Genomic DNA, 17,812 nt, shown 5'->3' with positions numbered 1-17,812 from the left:
TTCCACAGCTCGAGTCATAACTCGTACTCCGTCAAGAGCTCATATTACGCCAGTTCTTCAGCAGCTTCACTGGTTGCCCATAGAAGCCAGGATAAACTTTAAAATCTTACTTCTCACGTTCAAATGTATCCATAAATCTGCTCCTTCCTATTTGTGTGACCTGCTCCATATCACCACTGTTTCCCGCCCTCTCCAATCCTCATCTGCTATTCATCTTACTGTTCCATCTTACCACTATGGGGAACAGAGCCTTCAGTCGCTCTGCTCCTCGACTCTGGAACTCTCTTCCTCCAGCCATAAGAAATATAGACTCTCTTCCCACATTTAAGTCACAGCTCAAAACACATCTGTTCAAACTGGCTTATTCGCTTTAGTGCTGATTTTATCTGTTGTCAAGTTCTGCTTTGCAATTTTAACTTATTTTATGACTATTGCTTCTTTTATTAATTTTGTTCTTTTGTAAGGTGACCTTGGGTTTTTGAAAGGTGCCCTCAAATAAAATGTATTATTATTATTATTATTATTATTATTATTATTATTGTTAATATGCTGTGTTGTGACATACAGCAGACCAGCTTGCTAAGGTGTTCTTGAAGATCAAGTTGCTTTAACAGCAACCTTCAGCTTGTATACATTCTTGGGTCAGGTGTTTCTCATCTTCCTCTTGACAACACCCCACAGATTTTTAATGAGGTTCAGGTCAGGTGAGGTGGCTGACCAATAAAGCACAGTGACAAGATAGTCAGCGAATTCTTTGTTAGTAGTTTTGGCACTGTATGCATGAGCTAAATCCTGCTGAAAATGGAAATATCTTTCTCCTTAGCCAAGATAAGACGATTCTGACATTGTCTCTGGGTATTGATTGTTTGGTATGATTGATAATAGAAATTAGATAGTTGTAGACCCTTTCCTGAAGCTGTTTGTGTGTAGTGGTTCTTGAAGTTAAGTGCTGTGCAAAACTCTAGAGCGAGCCCTCATTTCTCTTTATTTTATTTCCTTGTAATTTTAAAGTAGTAGAGCAAGAGTTCATCAAGCTTTGTGAAGGTCTTTCAAGGAATTTCTTTGGATATTGGATATTGACTAAATTTTCCCATTTTCAATACAGTCCTTGTACCTAGCAATTATGAATGGAATGCTTTTGCTTGTTTGTTAAGCCACTTAACACTGGCCTATGACTCAATCAAGCATAAAAAGGCACCTAACTCAATGAATGAACTAGTGTCATATCTACACATAACAGACAAGTTAGCCAAGAACCAATTTTAAATTATATATTTAGGCACGTTTGTTACCAGCAGCACATCGCAAAATTATATAATTCCTTCTGAAATTAAATCAATGAAAAGTCCAAAAATAACACAGTTTCACAGGCATAAAATAGTTAATACAAGTTTTAGATACTTTATTTATAACTAGCTATAGTTATAAATTGCTATAGTTATAAATTGTTATAGATATAGATTCCCAAAGAGCTACTAGCTGAAAACTCTGCATTTCTTAACATGTTGTACAGAGTTTACTTAAAATTTTGCAGAAATTTGACAAGTGGAGAAAAAAGAAAATGTGTCAGGACTAAAGAAAACCATCAATAGGATGTCTGTGAAGGTTCTCAGTCATCCAGGTCATCGGCAGTCCATCTGCATCTAAAGTACAAAGGTCACTCCATCGAGGACACCAATGTTCACATTTTGGACAGAGAAGACAGATGTTTCGCTGATTGTGGCCTACACCCATTTTCACATCTTGGCTCGTGTGATTAGGTAGAAGATCATTAGGGGGTCCATTGTCCCTCTTGGGGGACTCCCATAGGGCTTAAATCTGGGACTCTCCATCATTTGACCTTAGAACTGAAGAAGCTTCTCAGATGAGAGGTGAAACGTTTTCAAGCAACTTAAAGAAGTCGAGACGCTTTTCTTTCCAAGCTCCTTAGACCATCAATAAGATATGAGTAGTATCTGACCTGTCATGTTCTTGAGAAATAGGAAAAATAATCAAGCAAACACCTGACACTGGTCCTTAAGTTGATCCATGTACTATTCAGTGAATCTTGAAATGGTCTCAGTAGAAGGGTGGCTGTAAATGAGTTAATCTTAAGGAAGGAAAACAGGGATGTATGCCAAACTACTCCAGAAAATCAGTGGCAAAACCAAATTTAAACTTTTTAGTTCAAATCATCATCAGTACATACAAAGGATGTCAGAAGAAAAGTACAACAGTGAGTACTGTGAGTGTCTACAGGTATCTGTAGAACACGCTGGACACTCATGTTTTGGGGCTGCATTTCAGCCTCTGGCACATAGAAATCTACCATCAGATTTTCCACCAAGCATACCAACTCAAAAATGGCTGATTGGCAACAGCTTCATTTTCAGAATGAAAAGGATCTCAAATATACTGCCTAAAGCATACCTGGATAGAAAAACACAGTGGAAGACTGTTAGTCATAGATTGGTCACTTGAGAATCTAGCATTTACCATTACTGAAACAGTGTGTGATCATCTTGGGATAAAATGGAATAAAAGGCAACCAACATCCAAAGAAGAGGCTGAACGTCCTTCAGAAAGACTGGAAAACTATTGCTGAAGACTACTTAAAGAAATTACAAGAAAACCTGCCTAATAGATTTCAAGCTGTGTTGGTGAATAAAGGTGGTCATACCAAAGACTGACTTCCATGCTTGTCAGAATTATACAAACACTATTTTTGCGTTCTACATTGCATTTCCATGTAGTCTTGCACCAGCTTCAGTAAACAGCTGAACATATCTCACATTTTCATAGCAAAATATAAAGAAATGAGGGGTGGCTCAATATTTGTTCACAGTATTGTACTAACATGTTACTCCATTCTATGCAAAGCTCTTCGGAGTTCTTGAATCGATTTGTCTTAACAGTCCTCTCAAGGCTGCACTTATCCATGTTGCTTGTGCACCTCTTCTTACCACACTTTTTCCTTCCAGTCTAATTTCCATGAATATTCTATGATACAGCACTCTGCAAACAGGCAGCCGTTTCAGCAATGATCTTCTGTGGCTTACCCTCCTTGTAGAGGGTGTCGAAGATCACCACCTGAACAGCAGTCAAGTCAGCAGTCTTCCCCGTGACTGAGGTTGCGTGCACTGAATTAGACTGAGGCATACACGGGATTTATACTGTTTGAGTAGTAGTTTTAATCTCAAACTGAAATATTTGAATAATGTGAGACACTGATTTTCATATTTTTGTGAGCTATGAGCTGTGATTGTCAAAATGAAAACAAAAAGGCTTGAAATATTTAAATGTGCATTAAATATTATCTTTTTAAATTAAATGACAAAAAGGATGCATTTTTTATGATATTCTGAACTTTTAGGATGCATTGATAGATGCAAATGAATAACCATTCAACTCCTGGCCATTTGCCTTCATTGTCTCAGGATATCAATTAAAACTACACTGCATTAATATTTTTAATTACATATGTATTAATTCTGTAAGTGTAGTGTATAGCAAAAGTGTCCAACCAAAGAAAACTGCTTAAATTTTTTAGTATCAAATAAAAGAACATTTGCATTGAAGTAAAGTTACGAGAAAGCATAAAATAGATCACATAAAGACTAAATTAAACCACTACTTACATTAGAGTCTGGAGGGCTGAAGCCACACAAGCTGCACACATCCATTTTACACTGTGTACAGGTTTTATGGTTAGCTGGTTCTTTTGTAAGTTGTGTTGTTTTACACACTGGGCAAAGCTTTGCTACTGCTGTTGACTGAGATCTTGCTTTGGCTGTTCCAGGTGACGAAGTCCCTGCTTGTGTCATGCCAGTTGGACCAGGTCCCTTACTCCCTTGCTTATCAGAGGACTGCTGTTGGGATGTGGCCCTGATGCCTTTCTGCTCTGGTCCTGCCTTAGACGAGTCATGCTGTTGCTGCCCAACTTTTGGTGATGCCTGCTGTTGTTTTCCAACCTCAGACCCAACCTTTGTTGACCCTTGTGCACCAGTCTTAGTAGGGTTTTGTTGCTGCATCCTTGTCTGTTGTTGAGCTCCAGGTTTAGGAGAACTTTGCTGTATAGGTTGGTTTTTGGGGGGTTCTCCTTTAGGCTGGACTTCAGGTTGAGCCCCTGTCTTTGAAGTTGTTTGTTGCCCAGCAGGTTTGTTTGAGGGGCCAGTTTGTCCATTTCCATGTAGCTGTGGTGAACCTTGCTTGGGAGGTTGTTGGGTCTTTTGCATAGGGGGAGATTGGCCTGGTTTATGGGGATGCGGTTGCTGTTGATGGTCTTTTCCAGGGCCTGCTGTTGGCTTCTGTTCTCCAGATTGCTTTTGCCCCTGCTGGGGAGGTGATTTTTTATCCCCCTCACCATCATCTCCAAACAAACCAAACTTATTTACAGCAGAGGACACGGCATTGAGGGGGTTTGCCCCACTAAGGAATTTGGAGGAGAACATTGTTGGGTCTTCCTCGTCCTCCCCCTCTTCCTCCTTGCAGGAGCTGGAATCTACAGGACTGTCAGAGTCAGAGCAGGAACTGTCTCCACTTTGACCCGGCTCTCCCACAGGTGCCTGAGGGGGGGCTGGACCTGTGGAGAGGGCATCTACAGCCCCACTCCTGCTGCTGCTGCTACTGCTGCTGCTCCCTGGGCTCTCCTCTGGCTCAGCATCTACATCAGACTTCCTACATACATGACAGACAAAAAGAGGATGTGTGAGGTGACAGAAACAAGGGAGGGATAATGAAAGACAGTATGAACATTTGCGGACCACAAGTATGTAGAAGAAGGGATAACGTAGTTTCACCCTTCCACTCAACATTAACATAAAGTTGGCTTAATCTAATAACTCAACTATGAAGACCATCAATGCATTACACAATATGTAGTTAACTCGATTTAGACAAGTGTATCCTTATCTGAACCTATTAACTGCATGGTTTTCAATAGAGAAATTTTCATATAAATATTCTGTAAGAATCTGTGTATTAGACACACCGGTGTTTGATAAATTATATTTATTTCCATTCTGGTTAGAACTATTATTATTTGTCATTAAAGCCATTAAAGATTCATTCTCTTTGATTTACTCCACACCGACTGTTGCTTTCAGTACCATGGACTAGACCAGAACTGCTCTGCTGCTTGCAGCCTATACAAATCAGAGAGATCCTTTTCAGCTAGTTAAAGCCTACGATACAACCTAATGTGCAATACAGCAGGGGGATGTCGCTCTCAATTGACCGGGCTACTACAAATCCTATTCAAATGACTATTGAAGGTGGACTCGCGGGTCCAGAACACCATTTTTTTCACGGTGACAGAATTCGATTTTCATTATCCGAATGGCACCGATTGTCACGGAGTGAAAAATGTCACGCAAGACGTGTTTTACAGCAGCCAGACGAGTAAACACAGGCAATCTAGCGCTTTCACTGGAGAAACTGCAGGCACATCCGGGTAGCGGCCCAGCAAATAATGCATGGGAAGTAAATACTGATAGTTTCTTGGACAAAAGCAACATCAAGGGCAATACAAGTCTGTGATGACCAATTATCTTTCTAAATAGGCAATTACAGCTGCGTTTTGCGTTTACTACGCAATGCTCACTTGCAGCTCAGGTTCACTCATACACGGTGGATCTGACGTATCCACGGCGCTTTACCGATATGAAAAGGCATCATGCATAACCACCAACCATTCTAAACCGGACAACATCTTAGTCCGCAGAGGGTACGAGGTGATAACAGCCCAAGCCCACGGGTGAGCGAAAAAATGGAAAACACATTCTCACCTTTTTCTTGTGTCCTTGACCAGGTATCTTAACGAATATTTTTTATACTTAATGTGTAGTATACTGTTCTAGATTATTGTAAACCAGCGTAAAACTGTGACGAAACCCAGTAACAGCCCTGTCATCCCTGTGATTTCCCGAAATACCATCTGTTATCCACTCTGCACCCTCCGCTCACCTCCTCCCATCCTGCATGCAACCAAGCATCCTTCACCCTCCACGGTCACAATGTCAAACACTGAAGCACAGAATTCAAGAGAAACCGAAGAGAAACAGTACCTTCATCAACAGCTGATCTGTCTCCCCATCCTGCCCAGCCTTCCTGAGATATCCCCTGTCCGTGTCTGTCTGATCGCCGGGGGATAGAGAGCACAGGGCAGCGGATAGAGAGCGATCAGCATCCACTCCGCCTCCCACTTTTGCGCGCATGCGCCACATCTGACAGGTGATCACAATATATATCACGCACGGAAATTGAAATTAAAGGGGACAAGCGATTTATTTCCCCTGGAGTCACGTGTGATCAGACCTGAAAATTTACCCTTATGCTGAACGTCTTTTCAGTGGCCGCTGACAGATTTGATATGTCACTGCTGTGATCGTGAGTTGCAGTATAGCTGGATACTACTACTAATAATAATAATAAAAGAACAGCACTGGATAATTTCACATCACTTTAAATGTTATACCCGACTAATTGCATTTTCTAGACAAATGACGCTCCCCTGCCACGTTCACTTATTTCTCTTGTTCCTGAAAGCACAGTGGATTTACATCAACACTGAGCACAAGGAAGGCAAATAATGCCTCATCTGCTTTATGTGTGTGCTAGGTCCTCTTTTGGATTTGCAGTGTGAGCATGCCCGAGCACGATTAAAAAAGTGAGCAAGCTATGACCCTCTGTTGTCTGAAAGACAGAATGAGAGCACTTTCCCCTGCTTATATATTGTAACGTTCAGCTTTAGGCTCTGTCTTAGAAGAAATTAGTTCATCTGACCTGCCTCTAAGCTTCCTTCTTATAGTGCTCTCTGTCAATTTAGTTAAGGTACGTATGTTCCAACCAGCCTTGGTTCCGGATCTCTTCCACAGTAATAATGGGCTAGATATAATCCACACAGCCTCCATTATAGAGTATCAGTTCATTTAGTTTCATTAACAAATAAACATGCTTAGTGAAGCAAAATGCATGAGCAACTCTGTGCACAAGCAGCTCTTGTTGTTTTATTTAGCTCATACAAAGGAAATTCACACCAACTGCCACTGTATATCAGTTCTTCCATGGTTCAGACCTGGACACCCGTCAAGATTTTGACTGCATAATCTCGTTTTTTCCCCTTGGACGAACTTTCTTATCTCTGTCACAACTGAAAGAGCAGATGTGAGGAGAAGAGAAAATTTGGACAATCATATCTGGTCCTGCTTTGGAAAACTTTTCCAGTTCAAGGAGGTTGCATATCATTACACATCATCATCACAGCTTTTGGCAGCTCTGCAGAATTTATAATTGTATTCGAAACAGATAACCATGTAAATGCAAAAATGCGTATACTATTAAAATATTCAAATATGTAGTTTTCTTCCTGGTGAACTGATGATATGGAATATATCACAAAGTTTAGCAAAACTTGTGCTCTATTATTTATCACTTCTGTAGCATCCTGCTACCATAAAAGAGGAAATTCACCCTCAGCGTTTACTCACCACCACAGTTCATCATTTTTGAGCATTAATATAGCTCCACCATGGCATGCATGTTTACTCAGTCGTACAGTCAATAATTTCCTACTCAGTGTCTGGTAAGCCTGAGGAAGCTCTGTGGGAAGGATAGAGAGCAAGTGTTGTGTGGGCGTGTGGAAGAGTTACGTCATGTGTGATGTGTGAGCAGCAGAATCGCTATGATCTCTCTTTGGAAAGCGCCAAATCTGGCTTCACTGCAGACATGCACACATACACAAACAGATACGCACACAGGAAACATGTAGCACAATCTCCATCTGGGGATATAGGCTGTAACTTTTCCGTGTCCTCCTACCTGGGCTGAAAATTAAGTAATCTCAAAACTGCTTATCTCTACCTCATCCTCACAATCTGGCGCTTCCTTCTGTTTCCTCTTTTTGTTTTTGTAAAGTTTTAGAACAGAAAAAGAGTAGAGCTAAAATTATGTTAATGCACAATAATACCTTTATGTGCCATTAGGTAATGTCTTAGGTCATTGTTGTATCGTGAGCTTTAGGTTTCACATTTTCTTCTGACAATGATTACGAGATAAATAATATGATTAGCCTTGATATTTAAAACACATTACAGTAAACAGGCTGTCTATAATTTAGTGTTTATCATTAAACAGTTTACACTCTTCCTCACAACAGATTTGTTTGTCATTCAATATTATGTAAGACAGCAGGAAATCACCAGATGTGTTCTTTTCTTTTGATCCCTCCCTACTTGTCAGTTTAAATACAATAACCAAAATCTCCACTGTCACCATCCTTTTTTCCCCCACATACTCTTTGATAAGGGCAGACCAGACTTTGCTCTCACACAACTAAGACATCGCAGATTTTTAACTGCATCACTCACATGTTTACCAGCTGACCTCAAAGTGAATTAGAGTCTGTCACGTGTATCCAGGACCGAAACAAAAACCAAGTTGCTGATGGGAAGCTTTGAAAGCTCACTTCTTATCAGTGGCTTCACATGTATAGAAAGTACAACCCCAATTACTAACACGTTGGGACATAAAATTGAAATAAAAAACACAATGCAATGATTTGCAAATCTCATAAACCTATGTTTTATTCGCAGCAGAATGTAGAAAGCACATCTAATGTTTAAGCTGAGAAAATGTAACATTTTAAGAAAAAATAAGGTGACTTTAATGATGATATGTTGATGACAACACAGCTTAAAAACGTTGAAAATGCATGTTTACCACTGTAACATCTATCTTAACAACAATCCTGGGAAACATCTGGGAACTGAGGAGACCAATTCCAGGACTGTCCCATTCTTGTCTGATATAGAATCCTAGTCCTCAACAGTCCTGGGTCTTTTTCTTTTTTTTAATCAGTTCAGCACCGAGACTCTTCTAGCACAAACCACACTGTTACAATAGTTGGCAGTAAGCAGTTTACCATTGTCTTGTTGAAATACACAAGGCTTTCACTGAAAAAAGATTCTGCCTGCATGGGAGCACATGTTGATTTAAAACCTGTATATACCTTTCAGCTTTGCTGCTGCCTTTCCAGCTGTGCAAGCTGCCGATTTAATAGGCATTAAGTCACTCCCACACCATCAGAGACGCAGGCTTTTGAATGAGCACTGATAACAAGTCAGATGGTCCCTCTCCTCTTTAGTCCAAATGATGCAACATCCATGGTTTCCAAAATGAAAATTAGTCTGACCAAAGAAATACTTTCTACTGTTTTCAGTCTTAAATGAACTTTTGACCAGAAAACACAGCCATGTTTCTGAATCTTGTTCACATATTGGTTCTTCTTTGCATGATAGAGCTTTAACCTTTGTTTGTGGATGCCATAGTGAACTGTGTTCACAGACAGAAGTGTTCTTAAGCCCAAGCCCATTTCATCTTTGTTGATCAAATCATGCCTGGTTTTAATGCAGCGCTGCCAAAGATCACAGGCATTCAATACCGATTTCTCCAATTTGTCATTTGATGATATGATGTACTGTAGATGACGAGAAGACAATTTTATGTTGAGGAACATTATCCTGAAATTGTTCCACAATTTGTAGATGTAGCTTTTTGTCCATTTTTACAAACCTCTTATGCGGTTTTTATATCCAGCCGTGTTACTGACCTGTAGCCAATTAACCTATTTGGGATGGTTTGTTTTGTTTTGTGTTTTTTGCTAAATGTTCCTCCAGGTGTTTTTTTTGTTTGTTTGTTTTTTGTCACCACTTACGTACTTTTCCAGATTTTAGTTTTCCCATGTTGATGCCATCACATTCAAAATGAGATGATAGTTTTTTGTGAAATATGAAGATTTCTTAGTTTAAACATTTGATATGTTTTCTATTTTGTATTGTGAATAAAATATGTTTTATATGGCAGTTTGAACTTCAGACCTGCTTGCACGGGGACAGAAGAGCTTCTTGCTACTTTGCTTATCTGTTACTAGCCCAGTAATAAAAACCATAAATGTGTCTTTTAGATGAATTTTAAATAAGAAAATAAACATGATGGTGTGACTAAGAAGAGTTGGCCAAACACATCTGTAGTTCTCTCTCATGTAGTAACGCTCTTGTATTCTACACTTGTATTCTTCTCTCCACAGTTGATACCAACACCCACACACCCGTCCCTATTTCTCTCTCACTGTTTCTCTATCAGGCTGTGTACACAAACAAACTCAAACAGATTTGAGAGGCAGTACTTATCTCTCTCTCATTTTAATTAAGCAGACACTGTGGAGCATTATGCTGCCTAGCAGTTTCTAACTCCCCTAGCTGCAATTCTCACATATGAGACTGCTACTTCCGCAACAAGAACAACAGCCAAACATTCACTTTTTCCGATAATGTTGGAATAAGTTTACAAAAACACACACCTCTGACGTTGACCCTTGAGGAATTCAAAGCAGTTTTTTCCCGGCATGGTTTTCTCGGGAGCAGAGCCGGAGCAAGGTGGAGTGGTAACCTGCATCGAGGTGTATTGCTGTCCTCTGTAGGTCTCTAGGTCTCTGTGCCTGAGTATCTGGCAGGGTCACAATGTAATCTATACAGTAACCTGATCACACACACTTTGCCAGCATCATTAAATTTACATATCTGCCCCTGGGAGGGGAAAATATGGACTTGCAATAATACTCTCTGAACAGAACCGAAACACATGTGGAAAGAGCAAAAATCACTAATATAATATTAACAGCAGATGAAGGTGTTTACAGGCTCTGTATTTCAGAAATCTAGTTCTATGTGTAATTCGATCTAATGTAGGCCATTATTCATTGCAACATGTTATTAATTGGCAGAATGTAGATCCTTACATCCTTGAAGGGACTGGCTCAACAGTGGACAGGAAAAATACACAAAAATTGCACACTCTTTGTCATGAGTTGTTTTTCTTGTTGAATGCATTGATTACAGTTGGACTCAAGTACAAAATGTGTCACACATAAAATATATTCCAAACAATGCAACTGACTGACCGTTAACTTGATTGTGTTCGAATGTACATGAGACACAGGTAGAGTTACCAAGCACTGGCAGTCTGATGTGTGTCACTTGGGAGGATGGTTTATGCTTTGTGGCTTCCTCACTCAGCATTGTGCTAGAACACTGAGCAAGCCTCTAAAGCCACCCAGTCCTTTTTTCCTGATGAGTGACCACTGCTATCTCCCGTACTAAAAATACTCTTAAAGAGACAGCACAGACAAGACATCTGTATGGGCTTATCACTGCCCCTACTACTCTTATCTTGCTTTTCACACCAGCCCCTCCCTCTGCTGCCATGTCACGGGAGAAATTTGAGGATAACCCAGTTCACGCCCCCAAATCCTCCAAATCAGTGAGCACAAAATCACTGCTGATAGAGTCAGACTGGCATAGGTGAAAAGGATGGATGAGAATAAAAATGAGTCTTTATTTTCTAGTCTGACAGGAAATAAGCACTACCTTAATGAATATCTTACAGGCGAGAGGAAAAAAGTCAATGACAGGTGTAGCAGATGTAGGACCAGGCAGTATGAATTGTGAATTGAAAACCCAGTTTGGCTGAAAAGACTCACATCAGCTTTAATGCTAATGTAATTGCTAATGGAATTGGCAAAAGCCTTAAGTAAGACATTTTGCTGTCTTTCTTAGGCATATCTTGCTGACATTATTAAGCTTTAATTATAAAAGGCATGGAGAGTGTGCGTATTTGCTTTGTGTTTCCAGATCTTACAATATCATACTTGGCAAATCTCTGAAACTCGCATTTCAACCATGTGACAGCATAAACCTTTGTGCACCTCAGTCTATGTAGCATGTAATCATACAAGCCCTGAAGCGGCCAATCTATAATGGTGTTGAATGTTTGTACAGGTTCTGTGATAAGGTCCAGACAGCCAGCTGTATATAATTGAAGAGGTGTAAAATAAGATGGGGTTTTAGACTACAAGGAGAGTCCTGCACTAACAGTGTACAGTGTCAGAGGTAGCCTTTCTTCAGCTTGCATGCAGGCACTTTAACTAAAATGTATATTTCTCTTGCAAAGAAATCCAAATCAAATTCAATAGTATTGCTACCAAATGTTTGCAAAAAGAGCATTTTTTAGTAGTAGTATTAGTATTTTCAAATTGCACTTTATTCTCAAATGTTTTCAGTGTATAAGGTACTTATATACTGCATGCTGCAAAATGTGTTTCAAAATAAATATTATTTCTGACTAATATGAACCAATGGAGATGTGCACTTCTTGCATTAGTTGCTTATTTTCTATTTGTGTGGCTCTCTTAGTATTCAACTCTTGCGGCTTGAAAGCCTCTAGTGAAAAAGAGACGATGACCTTGCATGTGTGCGTAGTGTGCGTCCTGATGATTTCTAAGATGGACACCATGAAGAGTGAGAGGCATCACTTTCTGGTGTATTTTTTCATCAGGGAGTTTTGCAGTATACTCTTATATCACCTTCACTGGCACTCGCTTAGTTGCTGAACAGCAGAGAAACTGTACCACCTGGTGTATGCGTGTGCACCAGGGTATATCTGCATGTGTGTGTCTGTGAGTGCTCGTCTGTGTGACTGAGTATGCACACTGTACTCAACCTGCCCAGGGAGAGGATCTATTCTCTCATCAAATATTCACCAGCAACCACAGGCTCCCAGCTGCCTGCTGCTATAATGCACACATATTGCTATGTTATTCAGTGCTCGACGAACATTCAGCTGTCAACTGAAAAAAAAAAGTGCCTCGTAAAATGTTTGAACAGTCCATTTTGAGAATCAGTTTTCAGTTTCTGCAGCTCCCCTGGAAGTGTACACATAAATCGAATGTTTCAAATTTATTCACAACCATAGATCAACTCAACAATGTGTGGCATTTTCATGAAAAACAGATCATTAAACTATCCTCAGACTCAGACTGTTGAACTGTTGAGGCAAATTTGGAAAGTTAAACTGCATTTAAATGTGTGGTTCATGAAAGAACTGGAGTGTGGCAAAAGAAAAGCTGTAATCACTTCCAAAGTATTAGTGTGCAACACGACGCTTTGAAGAATATCTCTGAAAGTGTCATGAAGTGCTGAACAATCTGCTTAAGACTACTAATTTGATCACTCATACAAATCCGTGTATTTTCTGTGGATGAAACTAACAGATGCTGGTACCTTACAGCCTTAAGCACTTTCTGTTTTCACTCAGGGGCCCTGGGATCATTTAGCATTGGGTAAAATATCTTCGTCTTCATTGGTTTCTTCATCTTTTATCACCTCTCTGCAGCAGAGGATGCTTTATATTTGTCTTTACTAAAACACCACACTTAGGTTTAGTTACATTTGGTCTCCTACACCGTAACTATTTTTTTTCATTTTATGTTTGTTTTCCTAAGTATATTTCACAAAGAGGCTAGAAGAAAATCACATAATGCAAATAATAATGTCCAAACGTCATCATTATTTTCCTTTGCTCCCTCCCTCCCTCCTTCCCTCTCTCTCTCTCTTTTTCTCTGCATATTGATTAGATGAATGGTTGACTGCCTACTGTATATGCTTACTTAACAGGATGCAAATCCTTGAGTACATGCATTTCTGTAGCTGGGATCAACAATAAATATAGATGAATTCTTGCAGCTCCATAGTATGTCTGAGACTGTTTCACCTCTCTGTAACCAAATAATAATCTCTACATTTATATGTAAATCAAGACTTTTCATTTTATTACTCCTGCATATAAAAGCCAATACGACCAATATGTGCTGCTTCTCAGCGCATGTTGTTTGGTGTTTAACAGCCTTGGCCAGCTGTTGGAGCTGACATGGTACAAAGGTCAGAGTTATGTAATGAGCAAGACACTGGGATAAAGAGATGGATTAGAGGAGAGAGCAGCCCCCACAGGGACATAAATGTAGTGATTACACCGAGATTCATGACACAGTATTCATGCATTACTTTCGCTAAACAGTGCACTTTACTGAATAGAGATGTTAAATAAAGCTGCACAAATGCATTTTTTAATTGATTTTTTGTTTATTGCATTGTTTTCCAATCTCCTGACTGTGTTGTTGTTTTAAACTTTTTTTCTTTTCTCTTCAAAAATAAATTTCATTTCATATTAGTATGTAGGCATTCTGTTGGTAAAATATACAAATAAATGCCAAAAAATAATGAGTTGTGCTTAGCAGCATGACAAATTTTTACCTGTCTGTCATGCACGATATTTTAGGGCAACCAAGTTTTTCACTTGCATCCGATACCTCTCTTGGAAGATTTCGAGTTCAGGTTTCCAGATGAGGCAGTAATATAATTCAAAGTTTGTTATCCCTGGAGAGGCAAACCCCAAAGGTGAAGGGAGCACAGAGCTCCCCATCACACACCTCAGTGGGTATACGTTACTCTGTGCCCTCTTTTCTTTCCTTTTCGTTGCTTTATTCACTTCACAATTTCCCAATCTCTCTCTGACTCATTCTGCTTTCTCTGCTTTCCCTTGCCTATCAGTCGGAAAAGCCAGATGATCTACACTTCCCATCTTTCTCACTCACTCAGCTGTCCTTTCTAAGCCTCTTGTGTCTTCTGAAGTATAGGCGCTGTGGGAAACATCGCAGCTCCCATACTGATGGCTGGTAGATCCCTACCACCCATCAATGTGATGGCTGGTAGGCATCTTTATTATTCACAAAGTCATTTCTAGGATCAGAGAAAAGCACACTGACACATGAATCAGAGTGAATCCTCTTGAATGTGTAATAGGAGTTTTCATGTCTTGTATAGGTGACACATGTGCTATTGCAAGCAATATACAAAAACAAAGCCCACTCAGGGGTCAGTACAAGCTCTCTCACTTTGGTTATCTAATGTAGTGGCTGCTGGGGAAATATACTTCTAGGACAGCTTTGTCATTGAGATAACACTGGGCAGCATAGCACATGTTGTCCTGTTGCTGTGTGTACAGTGTTTTCGTGTATGTCATTTTTTGTATTATCATCCATCATACAACCTCATTTCCTGAAAAGTTGTGACAATATGAACAATTCAAATAAGAATGATTTGAAAATTTTATGAACCCATATTTCATTCACAACAGAAAATAGAAAACATCACATTTTAAAATTACTATTATAAGAAGAAAAATAATGTAATTTAAAGTTGTATGGGAACAACCTGTCACACAAAAGCTGGGACAGAGTCTTGTTTACCACTGTGTAGCATCCCCGTTTTCTTTGAAGAACGGTCTGTGAATCGAGCAAATATCTGGACTTTTGGATTTGCAGAAATGTCCCACTCTCGTCTGATATACAATTCTAACTGTCAACAGTCCAGGTTTATAGTGTTTTCCATTTTCTGAAACAAATCTTTTCAGTTGGAAAGGTCCGCAGGCAGGCCGGTTCAGCCCCTGGACTCTCCTAACTCAAAACTATGTCGTTATAATATACATGCATATACCTTTCAGCACTGATGTTGCCTTTCCAGATGTACAAGCTTTCACTTCCATAGCTAATAATTAATTCCCATACGTTGACAGATGCTATAAAATACAAAACAAAACCAAAATATACTAAAATATAATATACTAGAGAGAAAACTATGAGAGCTATCTGTTCATATTTGCTGGGCACAGCACAATCAGTTGTTGCAAAAATGCACAGGGACACAACATTAAAGAGTGTTAGTACTTGTAGCAGATCATTTACCATTTGTTCATTTTCCACTGCCTGATAACCTCCCCCTTTTTTCTGTGGCATTTTCACTTGTAATCAAATACAGTGGATTCTGATGGAAGCAGTGCTGTGTGGCAACAACAAAGACAACAGGGGACAAAAACGGGAAGATTGCAAACAGAGGAAAAGACTGAGCATTATCCTCAACAAAGCCAAGGAAGGGTACTGTTTTTATTACAGAGCCCTTTGACTGTTGGGGTCTTTGTTGGTTTACGGATTTTTGAGCACAATTAATTTGCCTCTCTATCCTAAAATGCATAATTAATATGAGTTGTTCCAGATTTAAATTTTTCTTTTCCATCTGTTTTCATCTACTCAGATGGAATCCATGTGTGGGATCAGAAGACAAATTTAGGAGGTGATTTAGGGGTTCAATTCCATAAGAAAGGAACTTTGGAGCTTAACTAACAGAACAAGTTTCATGAAGTAGAGTATGATTTATGAGTGACCACAGGGACCACTGGTTACAGAGGCCCAAGGAACAGTGTTAAAAACTTGACAGAAAGAGAGAAAAGGATTCTTTGATGAGGAGGTGAGCTGAACTGCTTCAGAGTCTGTTGCTATGGTAGCCATGTGGAATAAATGAGCAGCATGAATTCCATTGTGAAATGCCTTCAGCACCCCACTGACTCAGGTAGACCCAGGCAGAATGTGAATGAGTCTGATGTCCCAGTATGTATTTCACTCTGGAGAATAAAAAGAACCGTGAACAGATGTTATTGGTTGCCCTAGATGTATTTTTCGGTGACGGTGACATTTTATACAGGTAAATACATACTGCACTATAATCAGTGTTGGGAGGTAACGGAATACATGTACCGCCATTACGTATTTAAAATACAAAATATGAGTAACTGTATTCTGTTAATTCAATTCAATTCAATTTTATTTATATAGCGCCAAATCACAACAAAAGTTGCCTCAAGGCGCTTCATAGATACAGAGAAAAACCCAACAATCATATGACCCCCTATGAGCAAGCACTTTGGCGACAGTGGGAAGGAAAAACTCCCTTTTAACAGGAAGAAACCTCCAGCAGAACCAGGCTCAGGGAGGGGCGGCCATCTGCTGTGACCGATTGGGGTGAGAGAAGGAAGACAGGATAAAAGACATGCTGTGGAAGAGAGACAGAGGTTAATAACAGATATGATTCAATGCAGAGAAGTCTATTAATACATAGTGAGTGAGAAAGGTGACTGGAAAGGAAAAACTCAATGCATCATGGGAATCCCCCGGCAGCCTACGTCTATTGCAGCATAACTAAGGGAGGATTCAGGGTCACCCGGTCCAGCCCTAACTATATGCTTTAGCAAAAAGGAAAGTTTTAAGCCTAATCTTAAAAGTAGAGATAGTGTCTGTATATGTTACAGTTGCCGTTTAAAAAGGTGGTATTCAGAATACAGTTACTTTGGAATATGTAACGGAATACGTTACAAAATACATTTTGGGGCATGTATTCTGTAATCTGTAGTGGAATACATTTTAAAAGTAACCTTCCCAACACTGACTATAATATAAATGCAAAAAAAAAAGAAAAAAAGTGGGGCTTTGGTTCATGGCCAGCCATCTCCACTTTGGTCTTAAGGACATCAAGTTCCAGAAGTTTTGTACTTTCTTCAGGTGCAGCTCGGCCAACCTGAACTATGCTACCACATTCTTTTAATCGGGAAGCGGCCTTCTCTTGGCAACACTTCAAAACAAGCCATAGGTATCCAGTGCAAATTGCACTTTTCTGAACTTTAACATTTGGTATTTTGATTGTTGCTTACAGAGTCTGACATGTAGTTCTTTTTTGCAGTTTCTCTGAGCATCCTCAGTCTTGCTTTCTGATGGATTTGCTGGGATGTCCACTCTGGGAAGATTGACACCTGTCTTGAATCTTTTCCGCTAGTGAACAGTCTTTCTCACTGTAGAATGATGGACTTCAGATAGCTTGGAAATGGTCTCATAGCCCTTCCCAGATTGATTAGAGGCAATAGTTGCTCCTTTAAGGTCATTGCTTTCCATTCCATTTCCTTCTTTGGATTATGTTTGTAAATCTAAAAGCTCCAGACCAACAAACTGTCAGAACTGCTTTTCTAGAGGTGCCCGCACTTAAGGACAATGAAGTGCATTTGATCATAAGCACCAGGCTGCTACTTACTCTCAATTTTTACGGAAGCAGTGAGGGTG

At 39.7% G+C, this 17,812-nt stretch overlaps 1 protein-coding gene across 6 annotated transcripts in view; it reads right to left on the bottom strand.

Annotated features, from left to right (window-relative positions):
* pclob (piccolo presynaptic cytomatrix protein b) overlaps positions 1–6,205 on the bottom strand; it is a 63,865-nt gene extending 57,660 nt beyond the window's left edge. For 5 of the 6 annotated variants that reach the window (XM_085164489.1, XM_085164492.1, XM_085164493.1 and 2 more), the window contains exons 1-2: positions 6,045–6,205; positions 3,618–4,656 (exon numbers count right to left, since the gene is read on the bottom strand). In XM_085164489.1, coding sequence (XP_085020615.1) covers positions 3,618–4,430 — 813 coding nt within the window. In that variant the 5' untranslated portion in view covers positions 4,431–4,656; positions 6,045–6,205. Of the gene's footprint in view, positions 1–3,617; positions 4,657–5,765; positions 6,006–6,044 lie in introns of those variants that run through there. The other variant, XM_085164490.1, reaches the window with a different exon arrangement.
* Between the last annotated feature and the right edge of the window lie 11,607 nt (positions 6,206–17,812).

Source organism: Neolamprologus multifasciatus, chromosome 7 (genome assembly GCF_963576455.1).
Source record: "Neolamprologus multifasciatus chromosome 7, fNeoMul1.2, whole genome shotgun sequence".
Classification (NCBI taxonomy): Eukaryota; Metazoa; Chordata; class Actinopteri; order Cichliformes; family Cichlidae; genus Neolamprologus; species Neolamprologus multifasciatus.
Note: the sequence above shows the minus strand (reverse complement) of the source record. Positions and strands in the feature narration are given on the sequence as shown.